Genomic DNA, 16510 nt, shown 5'->3' with positions numbered 1-16510 from the left:
TGGATGCTTTGTTAACCTACAATGCAGCACAAATCCTCTTGAAATGGTATTCTTTTTTCCACTATAACACAATAAGTCGAATGCTTGGCAGGTCTGTATCACTGCGGACATAGATACGTTACTTGTAATAATATCTATTGAAATACCACCTTGAGTGGCGATAAGCCAAATTACACATCTGGAATACAACATTTGCATACAAAGCTGTTTGAGTACAGAATTATTGAGAAAAATCGTGGATTTATTTTTCTTGTAACCATTGTTTAAAATATATCAATCTTATTATGCATATATTTCCGTCTTTTTTTATTTTTTAATTTTAAACTAAAGTTAGGAATTTGTTTTTGGCCAGTAATCGTAACTTTATCAGACTTATTAGACCCCTACCCAGATCAAAACAACAACCCCAACCCCCCTGACAACATTACCCCTTGTTCTGAGTTTAAGAACATGGGCAAGTTATTGTTCTTAGGCCGAACTGGGCTTTTATGTTCTATATCATTCTATTTCACCCAGTTTCAACCCGTTGGCATTTTAAATCCCAGCCCGTTGACATTCTAACTTCTCGTCAGGGCAAAAGTGGATATCAAATACTTAATAGTATTAGTGCTAACGGACGAAGTACTGAAAATATTGAGGACTTGGTATTAGTGTCCTTTATTAATCTTTAATATATTGACATCGTCTATGGAGATAAGTTTAAATGCACAGTTGTGCTTTCGGCTTTGGAATTAATTTGCGTGTTGTAAAGCAGCCAAATTCCATCCGTCTATACAATTACCTCGTTTACTGCCAATTTGATAACGCATTGAATTCGCCATGAATTAAATCTATCATGATGTCATACATCTAGTCTACTCAAGACTGTACAACTTATAACATTTTCTGAAGTTAAAGGACAGGTATCGACATCGTTCAAAAATTTTGGCTAAATTCAAGCTATTATTGATGGCACTCACTGAATTATCAAGATTATTAAAACTGCTTCTTAAGAGATACAGAAATTTGGTGTTTCTTTGCACTGCTTATACTATTATGACTAATATAATATTTTGACAAATTGAATACTAGTCATTTAAAACAAATAGTTACTGAGTGCTTACCCACTATTATAGATTGGAAAAAAAATGTAAAAAAGGCAAAACACACGTAGACACACAATAGACACACACACACACACACACAAATCAAACAAAAGCAGGGAAAATACCAACAAAAGAAAACAAATAAAAAAGAACAACAATAACCCCCCCCCCCCCAAAAAAAAAAAAAAATTACAAAAAAACAAAACAACAACCCCCCCCCCCCCCCCCCCCCCCCCAAAGAAAAAACAAAACAAAAAACCAAAACAAAGAAAACTTGCCGAATCTTCCTCTGTGCCTAGCCAACCCAAACTCTCGAGCAGGTATTTGAATGGGGTACTTACCAATAGGAGAACACGACAATTGTTCCTTATAAGAAATCAATCACCATTCTGGAATAAAAATCATATCCCAGAAGAAAAAAACAAACAAAAAAACCCCCACGAAATTAACACACACACACACCTCAAACACAAACACACACACACTTAACTGATTATTTGACTCACAAACAGAGAAGGTGGGGTTTGTGAAACATTTAAGACGATACGGATATATCATGTAATTACGTGGATTCGAATCCAGCTCAGTAAAAGCAAAAACGGAATATTGCCCAGCTTTAGTGTGAAGGACGAATAGTGCAAGCAACACTGTTTGTCCGTACGTACGGCAACCACGGTTGATGCTATTCGACCTTAAGGATGAATAGGGCTACCCAAAACTTTTTTTTAATATGGCATCAATACGGTCCAAAATCTAGATTCAGTAAAGACAAATTGATTCAGAGGTTGACACAAATTTTTACAACTTTTGATAGAGGGACAGCTGAGAAAAACCAGAAAAACACGCGTCATTAATAAAAAATCTGACTATAATTATACCACTATCTACATCAAGAGATGATAACTTTTTGTCCCAAAGCTAGAAAGTATTTGTTTTTATTTTACAAAGCACGCTACAATACCTTTGTTACTGCAACCTAGCGGGTGTGCAGTTTATAAGACTCACGAATATTTAATAAATAGCTTGCAAAACATTGTCTATCTAAACAAAGAAAAAATAGTAAACTAAAAATAATTTGCACAATTGCTCTCTGAGTCAATCAGCCTTGCTTATTGTAATATTCTATCTTTCTTTGACAAGATGACTGCTAAAATCATAAATGGAGATAGAAGGGTGGTTGAGAGAGAAATATGGGTAAGGGAAGATTATCATCGCTGTCTTTTTAAGGAGCCATCTTTATCTCCTTCCTTCCAAGGCAACGTCCTTTACTATACACTTCCCGGCCTTGAGATCAGCTTTTTGTTTAGGGTAGTACTAGTACTGGGTGCTCAATGTTGAAACTTGTAGGTAGCCATGGCAACCGATCGACGAACGACCTAAAAAAATTGAAAACACCCGGCTGTAGAGTGAAGACTGGTGAATGCGCCTTTCGGCCTTCTGGCCCAAGGTTGAGGAATTCGCTATACGTTCATCGTCTTCACTAAAGGATTTAAAGGGACGATTGAAGACATTAATTTTTTTTCAGACAGGCTTCCGTTTAATTCTGTGTAAAATTAGCTATGTCAGGGCTTAATCTTTGTTATACGCCCAGAGCCCTCCAGATGAAGGGATGTTTGGCGCACTATATAATAATAATATTATTATCATCATCATCATAATTATTATTATTAATATTAATATTAAATTATTATTATTATTATTATTATTATTATTATTATATCGGGCGCATTGAATAAAAGATAATGGTAAACAAAATGTACCTACAGTATTTCGACTTTAAAGGATGATGGATGTAACGTTTTTCTGTTAAAGATATTATTAAACAAGGAAAAACTTTATGGATACCCTGTATACATAAATAACCACAACACTCCCAAGACAAAGCAATTTATAACTTTTATTTTATGAAGCATTATAAAAGATGAGTGTAAACCTGCATGGATTGCAAAATTAAAAGGGCATATATTATATCATTGGAAGAACGATAATTATGAAAAATCAGTTCAATAGAGTTACATGATGTTTAGGTGTAGGTGATTTTGCCTCAGTATGTATGTTCGATTTCAGATAGCTGACTGTAATAAAATACACATAAAAAGATAACAAAATTAAATAACAAAAAATCATCATTACCTGTAATATTTTTCTGCTTTTCTAACACTGGAGCAACTAATTTTTCTTTTGCACTGGTGAGAAGTTTGAATATATATTCCCAACAATTCATTCAGATTTATTTTTTCTAACAGAATTTAGCTTCCTATGTGACCCAAAATGTCAATCTGGTACCATGATGGAATGAACTGGAGAAAATTGTGTAAAACTGAAATTAATCAAAATTGGAAAATTTTATGTTTTTTAAAAGTTTAATAAGCAACAAAACTAGAATGTTCTCTCCATGAAGGCATCAAATCAAATTTTATAATGTTAAATATTATTTTAAGTATCAGGCTCACTCTGACATCATACCATTTTGAGACGGTCAGTCACCTGTCCTCTAAGGTGTCTTTAAACCATGAATAATATAAGTAACGTTTGGGTTAATTAAAATGGCACATCAAGAAATTGCAAAAATAATACTGTTTGAATTTGATTAACTATTAACGTTGATGGAATGCACATTTTAATCAGCGGGAATTAGGAATTAGATAAGACGGAATCAACCAGTAGAACATCCCACACGAGTGTTTTTGTTGTTTACAGGGATTTCTCGTCATGTCAGCGCTAGTAAATTGAAAGAGAATCAAATATAGAGATCTGCTCTCACAAAGGCCACCAAAAAAGTAAAACTTAATGGAGTTATTACAAAAAAAAGAAGAGAAGTGAATTCAATAATCGTAGAATCTATATGTAAAGTATGAGATTGCAAAACAAAAAAATAAAAAAAAATAAAAAAAAAAAATAAAACACAAAAGACCTAAACCTAGAAGTTAGAAGCTCACGCTCGATTTTAACAAAAAAAATACATTACCAATAATATAGCAAAGTGTTTTGGAGTTGGAGAGATGATATACATGAAAAATAATTCTCCTCGATATTTGTTTCCCAGTTAGCTAAAGATCCCAGCCAAAGAAACGTCACTGTTTTACGACAAGGATAGGTAAACACAATACCATTACAATCACATCCAAAGTCCCTACATTTGAAATGAAGTAAAGCTCCAAAACCTAATGGTGGTGGTTGTAGTGATGATGATGATGTGGTGGTGGTGGTGATTATAGTGGTAGTTTGTTTTTAATAAATAACAATGTGAAATTGAATGTAATCTTCAATTTAATATACGAAAGCAGATAAAATGGGCGTTTAGGGTTTCCCCTTTATCAACAAAACAGAATGAATGAAACACTACAGACGAATGAGATAATGTGGTAGTAGCGTTGGTAAGATGAATAAGCAAAAACATTGATGGGCAGGAAAGAGTATGCTCCTTTGTAAGGAAGCATGAATCAAAATAGAACAATAAAAGGTGCGCAATTAATTAAGTAAAAAAAAGGGGAGGCGGGGAGGAACTGTGTAATGTAGTATAGAAAGTGAAATATAATAACGTGTAGACTATTGTTGGAAAATAAATACAACTGTGATGACGATCCCTTTGCCCCATTCAACATTAAACGTAGCAATTGGACACCGAAGCTTGGCCAATGCGAAATATTTGATGATTTTATCACAACATCCAGTCGTCAGGTTAAGCGATGCAAGGTGCCACCTATCAAAAGGAGTAATTTGATGAAAGAAGAGTGGTCCGCCGTCCGTTCCCTCAGAAACAGAAAAGACATCTTCATCAATTCAGCGGATAAAGGGGGAGCAGTTGTCGTCTGGGATACAGACATTTATAAGAGGGAAACCCAACGACAACTAGATAACGCCTCTTTCTACTCATCAGTCCCATCTGATCTTGCCATCAAATACAACAAATGTGTGCATAAAACCATCAATACACTTATCGAAGACAAGTTGGTGCCCTACAGCTAAAAGATCTTGACTATAGCACCCAGCAAACTGGGCAATCCCTGTTTCTACATGCTCCCTAAAATACACAAAATAAAAAATGCCACGGATTGCCCCCTAGAAGACCCATTGTTTTAGCCATTTCATGCCCAACAGAAAAAATCTCTCTCGTTCTTGACAATATCTTTAAAAAATCGTCATTAATTAATCTTCCCACTCTTTTAAAGATACTAATCACGGCCTTCATCTATTCCGCGACCTCAGCTTCACACAACCCGACAATAGGCTCACATTTACGATAGATGTCCATAGCCTCTACAGCTCCATTCCCCATCAAGAAGGATTACTAGCCATCATATACTTCATTGACAGACACCCTATAGCCTACCCGAAATTAACGCCACCGATGTTATCATTCGCCATACAGAGTTAGTCTTGACTCTCAACTCTTTCGAATTCAACTGCCAATTTTCCATCAGATCTCGGGAGTGGCCATGGGCACCAAAATGGGTCCATCGTACGCCAATTTATTCAGTGGAAAACTCCCAATACAACGGCCACCAACCAGCCTTTTATAAAAGATACATTGACGATTGCATCGGCATCACCAACATGACAAAACTGCAACTCAACAAACTCATCACTACTTTAACAATAACAACTTTCACTCAGCAATAAAATACACTCATCAGATACCCACCACTCACGTAGCCTTCCTGGACATCACAGTTTCCCACACCCAAAGTGGACTCAAGACATCTATCCACTACAAGAAGTGGACATCGACAGCTACCTTCTCTACCCATCTTCACATCCCACCAAATGCAAAGATTCAATTCCAGTTTCAAAGCTACTTAGACTAAGACAAACCTGTCAGGATGATGAGGAGACTTCAAGGTAGAGAAGGATAAAATGTTTGACTATTTCCGGAACCGCCATTATTCTGAATACATATCAAAACAAGTGGTAGACAAAATCCAAAACATATCTAGGGAGGCTGCCATGAATCCAGTTGACAACAGTAACAGCAAAACAGAGAGACCTGTCCTAGTCATCACTAATCATCCACACAACAAGAAAGTCGTCAAAATTTTAAAAACTAACTACTGTCAGATTCTTCAGGAGCCTGTAGAAACGAGGGATATATTCAACAAACCGCCTCTAATCGCCTACAAACATACTAGTTAGGAGCTGCTTAACGATGGATATGACCGGTAACCAACGTAAGAGGGAGCCTTGTAGACGCTGAAGATGCAGGACATGCCCACACTTATTCGTGGAAAATTCCATCAAATTCCCAGATAAAGTGTGGGAAATCCGACACGCATTCACCTGCACAGATCGTAATCTAATTTACGCTATAATCTGCAAATATTGCTACAAGATATACGTGGATATACGTGGGAGAAACTGGCAAGACATTAAGCCACAGGTTTGGACAACATCTGCAGTCTAGTGAAAACGATGAGGACAAACCTGTCGCCCACCATTTCAATGGATTGCACGACATCCAAATCGCCATCATTCAGTTCTGTCACACACTAATCAACAAAGGGAGGCAGAACTGATACTTAAATCCATTCATCTCACAGCATGAACTCGAGACTGGACCTCATTTAAATATTATACTACCTTTATCTCTTGCACCCCCCACCCCAACCTACTCCCCTAGGCCACCCATCGTCTTTTTCTTTAATTACATACCAGTATCATTACTACTACTACTACTACTACTGCTAGTACTACTACTACTACTACTACTACTACCACTACTACTACTACTACAACTACTATTACTACTACTGTTGTTTCGGCTGCTGCTTCTGCCACTGATTATACTAATACCTACATCCCTTATATTTTGTATTTATTTCCAATTCCATTGTATTCCAATAGTCTACACGTTATATTTTACTTTCTATACTGCATTACACAGTTCCTCCCCGCCTCCCCTCTTTTGACTTAATTAATTGCGCACCTTTTATAAATATCTATTGTTCGATTTTTATTCGTGTTTTCTTACAAAGTAGCATACTATTTCCTGCCCATCAATGTTTTTGTTTATTCATCGATAATTCGTCTGTAGTGTTTCATTGATCCTGTTTTGTTGATAAACCTGAAAACCTGAAACCTGAAACGTCCATTTTATCTGTTTTCGTATTTTAAATTGAAGCTTACATTCAATTTCACATTATTATTTATTTCTTCGAGCTTCAAGCAACAACATTTACATTGTTTGTTTTTGGGTTTTACGGCGCTTGCAACACATTAACGTCATATCAGTGCCAGTAAAAAGGAAAAAAATGGGATAATAAAAAGTTCTAGAATTACAATTAAGGCACTCAAAAAAAAGCAAGACAAAGGAGAATTTGTTCAAATGGGAAACAGATGTAGCTTCCAAGAGCACACTATCAAGGTACTTAGTTTGAGATCACCAAAAAGTCTCACCCTGACACCAGCACAAGATCTCACTAAAAGTAAAAGCTCAAATGTTTACAAATCATATTATGTTAAATTTTTTTAAAAATAACAATGCATAACAGAGAGATGATTTACAAGGAAAAATATATCATCTCCCAAAACTATAATTATACATTAAACTGTTTCCCTCCCAGCCAAGAACTCCGGCTAGGGTCAGGATAAAACTAAGAAATCTCAATCCAAGACAAAGACAGAAAAAAATTTGGAAAACAGACATAGGGGGTAGAAGACTCAGTAAGTACCTCCATTCCCACTATGGGAGGTAGTGGTAGTTGTTGTAATAGTAGTGATAGTGATGATGATGTGTTGGTGGTAGTGGTGGACAGAAAGCAACAGAAAACATATAGGGGGATAAAAGACACGGCAAGTGACCTCCTGCCACCAAAGGAGGCCAAAAGACCCTGTCCAGGAATAAGTTTATTAATCTAGTAAAAAGCGACAAAGAAAAAGTAAGGAAAGGGGGACTGGTTCATATATGGGGAACAGAGGATTCCACAAGCCATCCTTCTGTGTGCCTATTTTGACAATATTTACAGGTCCTTTCTAGGTACAAGCAAAGGATCTCGCCTTGAAGGATACACTCAAATGCTTACAAAGTACAATATATTAAAAACTAATTCTAATCTGGCCCCCCGGAAATATGCAAAAAAATATCTCAAATTATGCGGGGGAAAAAGGCAAATTATGCAAGGGAAATTACAAATTATGCAAAACAAGAAAAAAGTAATAAATCAGTCAAAATTTTTCCATTGCTTTATTTACATTTAACCAATTCAAAATTAAAGAACTACAACGCAAATTCAAAACTTAATTTTTTGTTGTAGCACAGAAAAGCTAGATGTCGCAGAGACGTTGTGCTAAGACTCCTGCACCTGTCTGACAATATCAGATTGTAAACAGAAAAGCTGCGCTCAGCATCAGCGCTGTTAATCGTGGTGTATATATGTATCACTTGGCACAAGCAGCCAAATCGGGCACTTCATCAGAAATGGACTGCCAAAAATGTGGCACATCAACAGAAGAAGTGATGGATTTCTTCACCGCGAGGGGCCCAAGCTGCCGGGTGTACCTCTTGATCTCCTCCTCGGGTACAGTTTTCAGCTTTGTGAAGCTCTCAAGTTGATCCCAAGGTGGAGACAAGAGCAGCTTAACGGGGTTGAAAAATGGGACCTCTCTTGAAAAGTCAATCCCTGGCTGTCAAAGTTAAAGGGAAGTCACTGTCACGTAGTGCCGCACGGGTTTTGGTTATCGAGAACAGTAACACCAGGAACATAGCTCAACCAGGAACTAGTACCAGGAACCTCCACCAGGAACAAGTTCCTGGTCATGTTACTGTTACCGTGTGTGTGTGTTGTGTGTGTGTGTGTGTGTAGAGAGAGAGAGCGCGCGCAAACCAGCCTACGTCCCTCCCTCCAGTCTGAACCTCTCGTCTGTCTCTGGTTGGTACCACAAACACGAGTACGCAACCTCTCGTCTGTCTGTGGTTGGTACCACAAACACGAGTACGAACGTCGTACCCGTGTCATCTATGCGCTGTACTACTTAGGACATGACTGATACGAAACTCTCTTCGACCGGAACAATCGTACCAGGAACAGGTTCCGTACCAGAAACAACGCCACCAGGAACACATGAAAATGTTCAGAATGCCCGCCGCTACTGTCACGTATTTGGGAAGATCGTCGGACTTTTTCGGTTTCATTTTTCTTCATACAATGAATGGTCATAAATTCACGCTAAAAACCATATTTTGCATAATTATGCGGTAAAAGGTGAATTATGCGGCCGCATTGCGGTAAGTGGCAAATTATGCGGCCGCATCGGTCGCGTTTTCCTGGGGGGCCAGACTAATAGAAAAAGTACCATCTCTCAAAAAACAGATCTTTACATACATCTTATATATAGGACAGCTAAAGATCCCAGCCAGGACCAGAAAAAAAAAAAAACAAGCAATCTCAATCAAGAACAAAGACAAACAGCAATGTCGAAAGGTAAAGCAGATATAAATGGGTATAGACAATATAAATATATATATATATATATATATATATATATATATATAGATATAGACAAAGCAAACGTCATGGAAGGTTAGAAGACCCCACCCAGTGGTTTAATTCCATGGTGATAAATCATGTTGCATTGCTCATATCAAAGACATTTAAAGGATGAAATCCTAATTAATACCTTAGCCGTGTTATGTTATGTAGGGATATGTTAAAAACAATACAAAATGTCAATTTTTCGAAGCGATTATTCGACCATACGCTGTGATAATGCTGGACATTATTGGACCATATCGTTACTATTTTTTATGAAACAGAGAAAGAGAGAGGATAGGAGCAGGAGACACAAAATGACAATGAAGATGGGACATGGCTATGAGAAGGGACGTTCGATTTCCTATCTTAAGGTCGCAATAAGGGTGGGAGAGAGAGATCACACGGGGACAAAAATTTTAAAAATTACTGTACTTGTATATTTGAATGATGATGAGTTAACTGAAATGACATAAGAGGAGGTACAAAATAAAGGACGCATTCTTTATTGTTTGTTGTTTATGATTTGAGTTGTGTTTGTGTGTATTTCAATTTTAGTACATTCTGCTCGTTAATTCTGTTGAAATATCAATTAACAATGACATACTTAGTTTTTGTATTGCAATTAGTTACTATCATTTTATCAAGAGTTAAGTCCCTTGTTGTTAAGATTGTTTCTCTTCCGATTAAAAACGTTATCTACTTGCAAGATGTCCTTTGTCATTATTTCTAATTAAATTCTACATGTTATGGGCCCAGTCAGGCTTAACCATTCCCCTCGATTTTGAACTTTGAAAGTGACGCGAGTTTCTATAATCGGTGTACTAGTGCGAATCAGCTAATACAATCAACAACAAAAGGTTGTGGTAGGGATAGAGAGATATACGGCTAGGTAGAAAAATGGCATCAGGAGGAGGATTGCACGTCCCTCTGTTGAAAGGACATTTGAATTACAGTTGCTGGAAGATGCAAATGAAAATGTATTTGATTCACCAAGACTTATGGAATGTGTGATGGGGGAGTGCAGAGACACGAAAAAAGAACAGAAGGCGCTGGCTACCATTGTGTTTGGCGTCGATCCAAGTTTGCTGTATCTGATCGGAACAGAGCCAGAATCAGCCAAAGAGGTCTGGCAAATTCTCGAAAAACAATTTCAGAAGGATAGTTGGCTAAACAAGTTGTCACTAAAGAAGCGACTTTATAACATGAGGTTGACCAACAATGGTGTGAACGATCATATAGAAGAAATGACTGAAACATTTCAATCGTTATCGCTTCTGGGATGTAAAATCGACGATGAAGAAAAAGTATGTTACTTTTATCCAGCCTTCCGAAGCAATATGACATACTGGTGCTGTGGATAAGGCACTCTCTTTCGAACAAGTTGCAGAAAGACTGCTAGCAGATGTGACTCGATATCCCATGGATAGAATGGTCCATCACTCTGAAGAGGTTATAAAAGTGAAGAGTGGTAGCAGAGGAGTAAAAAGTTTTAAAAGGAAAATGTTATCATTGTCATAAAGACGGATAATGGCGGGGAATACAATGAATTTAAAGAGTTCTTGTTAGAATGTAGAATTGAAAGATATGGAGAATGGCTGTACACTAGTAGTAGTAGCAGCATCAGCAGCTATGATGCTGAGCCTACAAGTCTATCTGAAGCACTGCAAAGGCATGAGGTAGGCTTTGGAGAGAGGCAATTGATAATGAGTACAATTCCCTTCTTTAAAACGGTGTATGGAATCTTACTAAGCTCCCAGAGGGAAGAAATGCCATAGGCTGTAAATGGGTTTTTAAAAGGAAACTGAACCCTGATGGCACTGTTCAAAGATATACCCTAAGGCTAGACTTGGGGCACAAGGCTATAGTCAAGTGTATGGAGAAGATTATGATGACGTTTTTACTCCAGTTGCAAGGTTTGAGTCAGAACAGTCATATCTCAAGCTGTCAAGGAGAAAATGAATATTCACCAAATGGATGTTACTGCAGCATTAAATTGTGAACTTGAAGAAGAGATTTATATCAAACAACCTGAAGGTTATACTGATCTTGTTTGTTGTTTAAAGAAAAGTCTATACGGACTCAAACAATCTCCAAGTGCTGGAATGAAAAACTAGACTCATGTTTAAAGAAAATGGGATTTCAGAAAACTGTGCATCCATGTGTCTATGTACGAGAAAATACAAAAGGTGATAAATTCATTATTTGCCTTTATGTTGATGATCTGATCCTTGTAACCAAAGATGCAGAAGAACTTGTTCAAGTCAAAAGTGACCTTTCCAACAAGTTTGAAATGAAAGATCTTGGTGAACTGGATTACTTTCTTGGTGTTGAATTTAAAAGACTAAAGAATGGGAGCATTTGGATGAGACAAGAATCCTACATCAAACAAATACTTACCCGACTTGGCATGGAAAATTGCTCACCGACTGATACACCGGTTTGCAACAGCCAAAAGCTTACTCCTGGAAATGAAAACAGTGAATCAATGAATAATGACATCATTAGTTTTTGTACTACAATTAGTTACTATCGTTTTATCATACAGTTAAGTCCCTTGATGTGAAGATTGTCTCTCTTTCGATTAAAAACGTTATCTACTAGCAAGATGTCCTTTGCCATTATTTCTAATTAAATTCTACAAATTCTACCAATTATTTTATCTAAAATCTGTCTTATTTCTATAACCGTTAATTAGAAAACTTCATTTATACCGTCTTTCACAGAGTCCATGATAACGTCATAAAATTAGTAATTTATCAAATCATTCACATCCATGTGACATATGATTTAGTTTTGTTAATAAATATATTTACCTATTATGTTTTTCTTGACTTCTTGTCTGTACTTAGTGCCTCGTGGGACAAAGAAAACTCTTATTAATGTGTCAGAATAGATAGAAATATCCTACAACAGACCTGCCAACCTTTTGAAAATGAAAAGAGGGACACCCGACCGAACTGAACATGCTTACGACGCAAACCATTTTTACCGTAAACGATAGAACCCCATATAATTACTTGAAATCCATAGTAAATAAAGTAGAGGTTTTTTTATTATTATTATTTTACTTTTTATAGATTCGATTCTTTCTGTTTTGATTTTAATTTTTTGTTTATAGATTTGATTTTTTATTTATTTTTTTTTTTTTAGAAAATAGTTTTCAAAAATGAAGGACGGCTTGGCGCAAATGCGGGACGGTCCCGCACAATGCGGGACGGTTGGCAGGCCTGCTACAATGAGTCTGATTTCCAGTGATTTGACTTTGTGACAGCCATGTTCAGCATGGTCACTAACGGTTGGGTTCGGATGAAAACCTCTGACATTGTTTTGTGTCCATGGGTAAGGCATTTTACACATAGCTCCACTCAACTCTGGTGTGGATTAGTATCTGTGAATGGACATGGCAGTAATGGGCATTAGAGTGTCAGTACGAAAAAGATGCACTGTATGAAAAGCAAGCTTGTATTCATGTGGCCTCATGGCGAAAATAATGAATTTTCTTTTTGAAAATTGCAGCAAATAACACACACACACACAAACACAAACACACACACACACACACATACTTATGCACACAACATTTATGCACAAAAAAACAATGTAATCAAAGTTTTGTTGAGATACGTTAAATCTTTTAAAATAAGGAGAATGATAAAAAAGATTTTCAACAAATGTGCGAAGAAAATTAGTACTGGGTATTAAATGATCGATCGCATTCCAAATGGAGTGCACAAATACGCCCCAATAGTGAGAAAAATGATCACAGCGTACAGCGTATGGTCGAATAATACAAATAATTATCGCAGCGTACAATCGAATAATGCATAAAATTATTGCAACATACGATTGAATAATGCATAAAATTATCTCTGCGTATGGTCGAATAATAACAGCCATTCATTTTTAATAATGACTTATAATTTCTACTTTGCTACAATGTTTCAATTTCTTATTTTATTTATTTATTAGCTTAAAGTATGAAGCGCAATCAGGCACTTACAGAAATGGATAAGATGCTATAGAAATTTCAATCTTAATTTGCTTTACATATTAGGTTTTGAAAGCTCTGTTATAATCTCAGAATATACAAAACATAATATATGGAATGTAAAACATACGATGGCACTTGGAATAATATATATCAATACAGGAGTAAGAGAATAAAAGATATAAATTTGTCTGATTTACAGACATTTCTTTTAAAGATTTCTCTATCTTTCTTGAATTTGAGGACAAATATTGTTCCCAGTGAAAAATATAAAGTCTGTTTTTGATATGTAAAGGGTACTGTAGCCTTGACATTTGTAAATGGAGTACAACTAGAACTTAACCCATTGCTGCCCAGGCATAATCTGAAAAAATGTCTCTTGCAGACCATGCGAGGGGATATAACTCTTCCAAATTTCATAGTACACTTCATTAAAAAATTCATTGCAAGAATGTGAGGCATGTAGGCACTTAAATGAAGGGCTAAATCTGTGTCACAGTTCTCCCATTCACCTGTGTGACCGCTAGTTATCGTTTGTGAGCTGCAGGCTAAAACCATGACTTGGTTAAATTGAGATATCTCTGGTATTTATTTACAGAATTGGATAAATTAAATACCAAAATAAAGGGCATTGAACGCCCTATCATTTGGTACAATTACCATTTCCCTCCTTAAATCCATTTAGAAGATGTTGTAATGGAAAGATAGCTTAATTTTAGTGAGCAAGAAAATCAAGCCGTTTATCATAATTCATGAAAAAATTCCCTTAAAACATAAATAATCATAAAATTCAATCATTTTCCTTTTTCAATGATACCATTTTGAACTTTCAAAACTGCTTCCAGGATACCCTTTGAGCATTCCATAAAATCACACTCATTTCAAAATCTACCAAAGTAACGCCATTTCAGCTTGGACTGCCGTGGTCAGCGTCGGTCATTGGCTCCTAGCCTTGTGACGTCACAGTGTTTCAGGGAATCCCCTTTCGTTTTTTCAGTCAGCTGGTGCCCAATTTCAGGCTGATTCCTATAGTAATTTTTGGGTGTTTTTAAGGCATAAAAAATTGAATAACTCTGCTTCTATATAACCTAGAGACAAAATTCAAACGGTTTTATCATCGGGATGGTATACTGCATCATAGTAAACCAGATTTTATACTGTCATTTGAAAACTGAATTTTCATTTAAGTGCCTAAATGCTAGAAACAAAATAAAAGCGGTTTTGGAAAGAAGAATAAATGGCCTTTAATTTGATGTATTATCATGGACTATTGATTTATATTTTGAATTTGAAAAAAAAATATTAAAAGTTGAAAAATATGTAATAAAATTAAAACACATGAAATCCATTGTCAATGTCATCAAAATTCGCATCCAACTCAACCTCAGTCCGATTGAATGAGCACTATCATCGTCACTATCCAAGAAAAAAACGTTGATCACGCCTGAGAATTGAGGAATTCAAATGCCATTCCAGCAACAACAAAAAATAAAGGACGTCACCACAACCGATTTGGTTGACAAACTTTAAAAAATCACAGCAGACAAACGAATTGAGATAAAAACAATCGGGAAATTTCTAGTTTCACTTTCACTCTTTCTCTACTTTCGTTTTCAAAATAAAATGAAGTGGTTCTATACACGTTTTTAGTTTACGGGGTCAAAGATGCTAGGTACCCGGCGGGGGATATCAGGCGATTTGAACTGTCGGAGATGTTTTCTGAGCGGGCGATTTGGGCAGCAATGGGTTTAACACACACAATACAGAAGCCTCTTAGCTTGAGTGATAAAGACACTCCTTCCTTTGAGGAAATTGAAAAAGGCATATTAAATTTTTTTTTTAAAGGCAAAAGCTTAATAATTGACTAACCAATTAATTTTGTATATGGAAATGAAATCTTTATGGCAACTTGAGGCAAACGTGAAAACAATAAATCAATATGAAAAGTATTGTTTAGGTTTCACAGCCTCTCATTAAAAAAGTATAGCTGGATTTTCTGCAATGTGGTTAAAGATAAGGCCCTGATCAATTGAAATTTACTTAAAAATCATATAACTAGTATTACATTTTGAACAATGTGTTGTTGACCCATTTTAAAAGCGGTCTTATTTGAATCAATGTAATAAAAAAGTTTAATTCATCAGTACATATTCTCTAGATCTTTTAATAAAGATCACAGGTGAGATCTAACATTGCGTAACACTGGGAAAGGGCCAAGGCCACACACGTTGTGAGGATCATCATAATTAAAGGTCCACACTCCAACACCAGCAAGATTCTTCTTCTTCAACCAGTCAGTCTGGGATAAAACATAAAAATATCACCATAAAATCTGTAATAAATTATATTTTAATAACCATTTTGAACAATGTGTAGTTGAACCTGTCAAAAATTCATGACAAAAGAGGCCATACAGGTGGCCGTTTGAGTAAGTCTAACAATCAAATAGAAAACAGGAGATTAAACCAGGATTTAAAAAACACACTAAGATTGGATGCTTGAGATGGTTTAAGTTCCAAACCAATTTTTATGCTTTGAGGGTAAGAAATAAAGTGCAATCCCTGGATAACAACATCATCCAGGGACCGGAAAATTATGTCGTTATCCAGGGTTTTCAAGTGGTGGGAAAAGGGGGTGCGTAAGACCTGTGAATTCCTAACAGAGCCATGCGCTGACTAGTACCAGTACTAGTACTAGAGAAAACATGTCCCAACAGCTTTAGAATGAGTAATTTTCCTGTCTTCAAAGGGTATATCAGTTATGTTTTTATTCTCCAATGTGTATTATCATTGTTTTGATAGTTAACAAAACTTAACAAAACTAAGAATAAATCAAGAAAATCAACTGCCAATAGATAATACCCCACAGAACACAGATGCACACGTCTAGTTTTGATTTTAATTAAATCCATGTCAAACTGCCAGTGAATTTTGAATACCGAACTTTTTATTTAAGTGCCCCTAAATTTA

General features: G+C 36.2%; 1 protein-coding gene across 1 annotated transcript in view; it reads right to left on the bottom strand.

The window, feature by feature from the left end:
* Positions 1-2962: 2962 nt before the first annotated feature.
* LOC144978580 (chitotriosidase-1-like) overlaps positions 2963-16510 on the bottom strand; it is a 92923-nt gene continuing 79375 nt past the window's right edge. The window contains exon 9 of the mRNA XM_078924845.1: positions 2963-15840. Within this exon, the coding sequence (XP_078780971.1) occupies positions 15715-15840 (126 nt within the window). The 3' untranslated portion in view covers positions 2963-15714. The remainder of the gene's footprint in view (positions 15841-16510) is intronic.

This window comes from Berghia stephanieae, chromosome 8 (assembly GCF_034508935.2).
Source record: "Berghia stephanieae isolate SIO BIC M18660-M18661 chromosome 8, UCSD_Bste_1.3, whole genome shotgun sequence".
NCBI lineage: Eukaryota > Metazoa > Mollusca > Gastropoda > Nudibranchia > Aeolidiidae > Berghia > Berghia stephanieae.
Note: the sequence above shows the minus strand (reverse complement) of the source record. Positions and strands in the feature narration are given on the sequence as shown.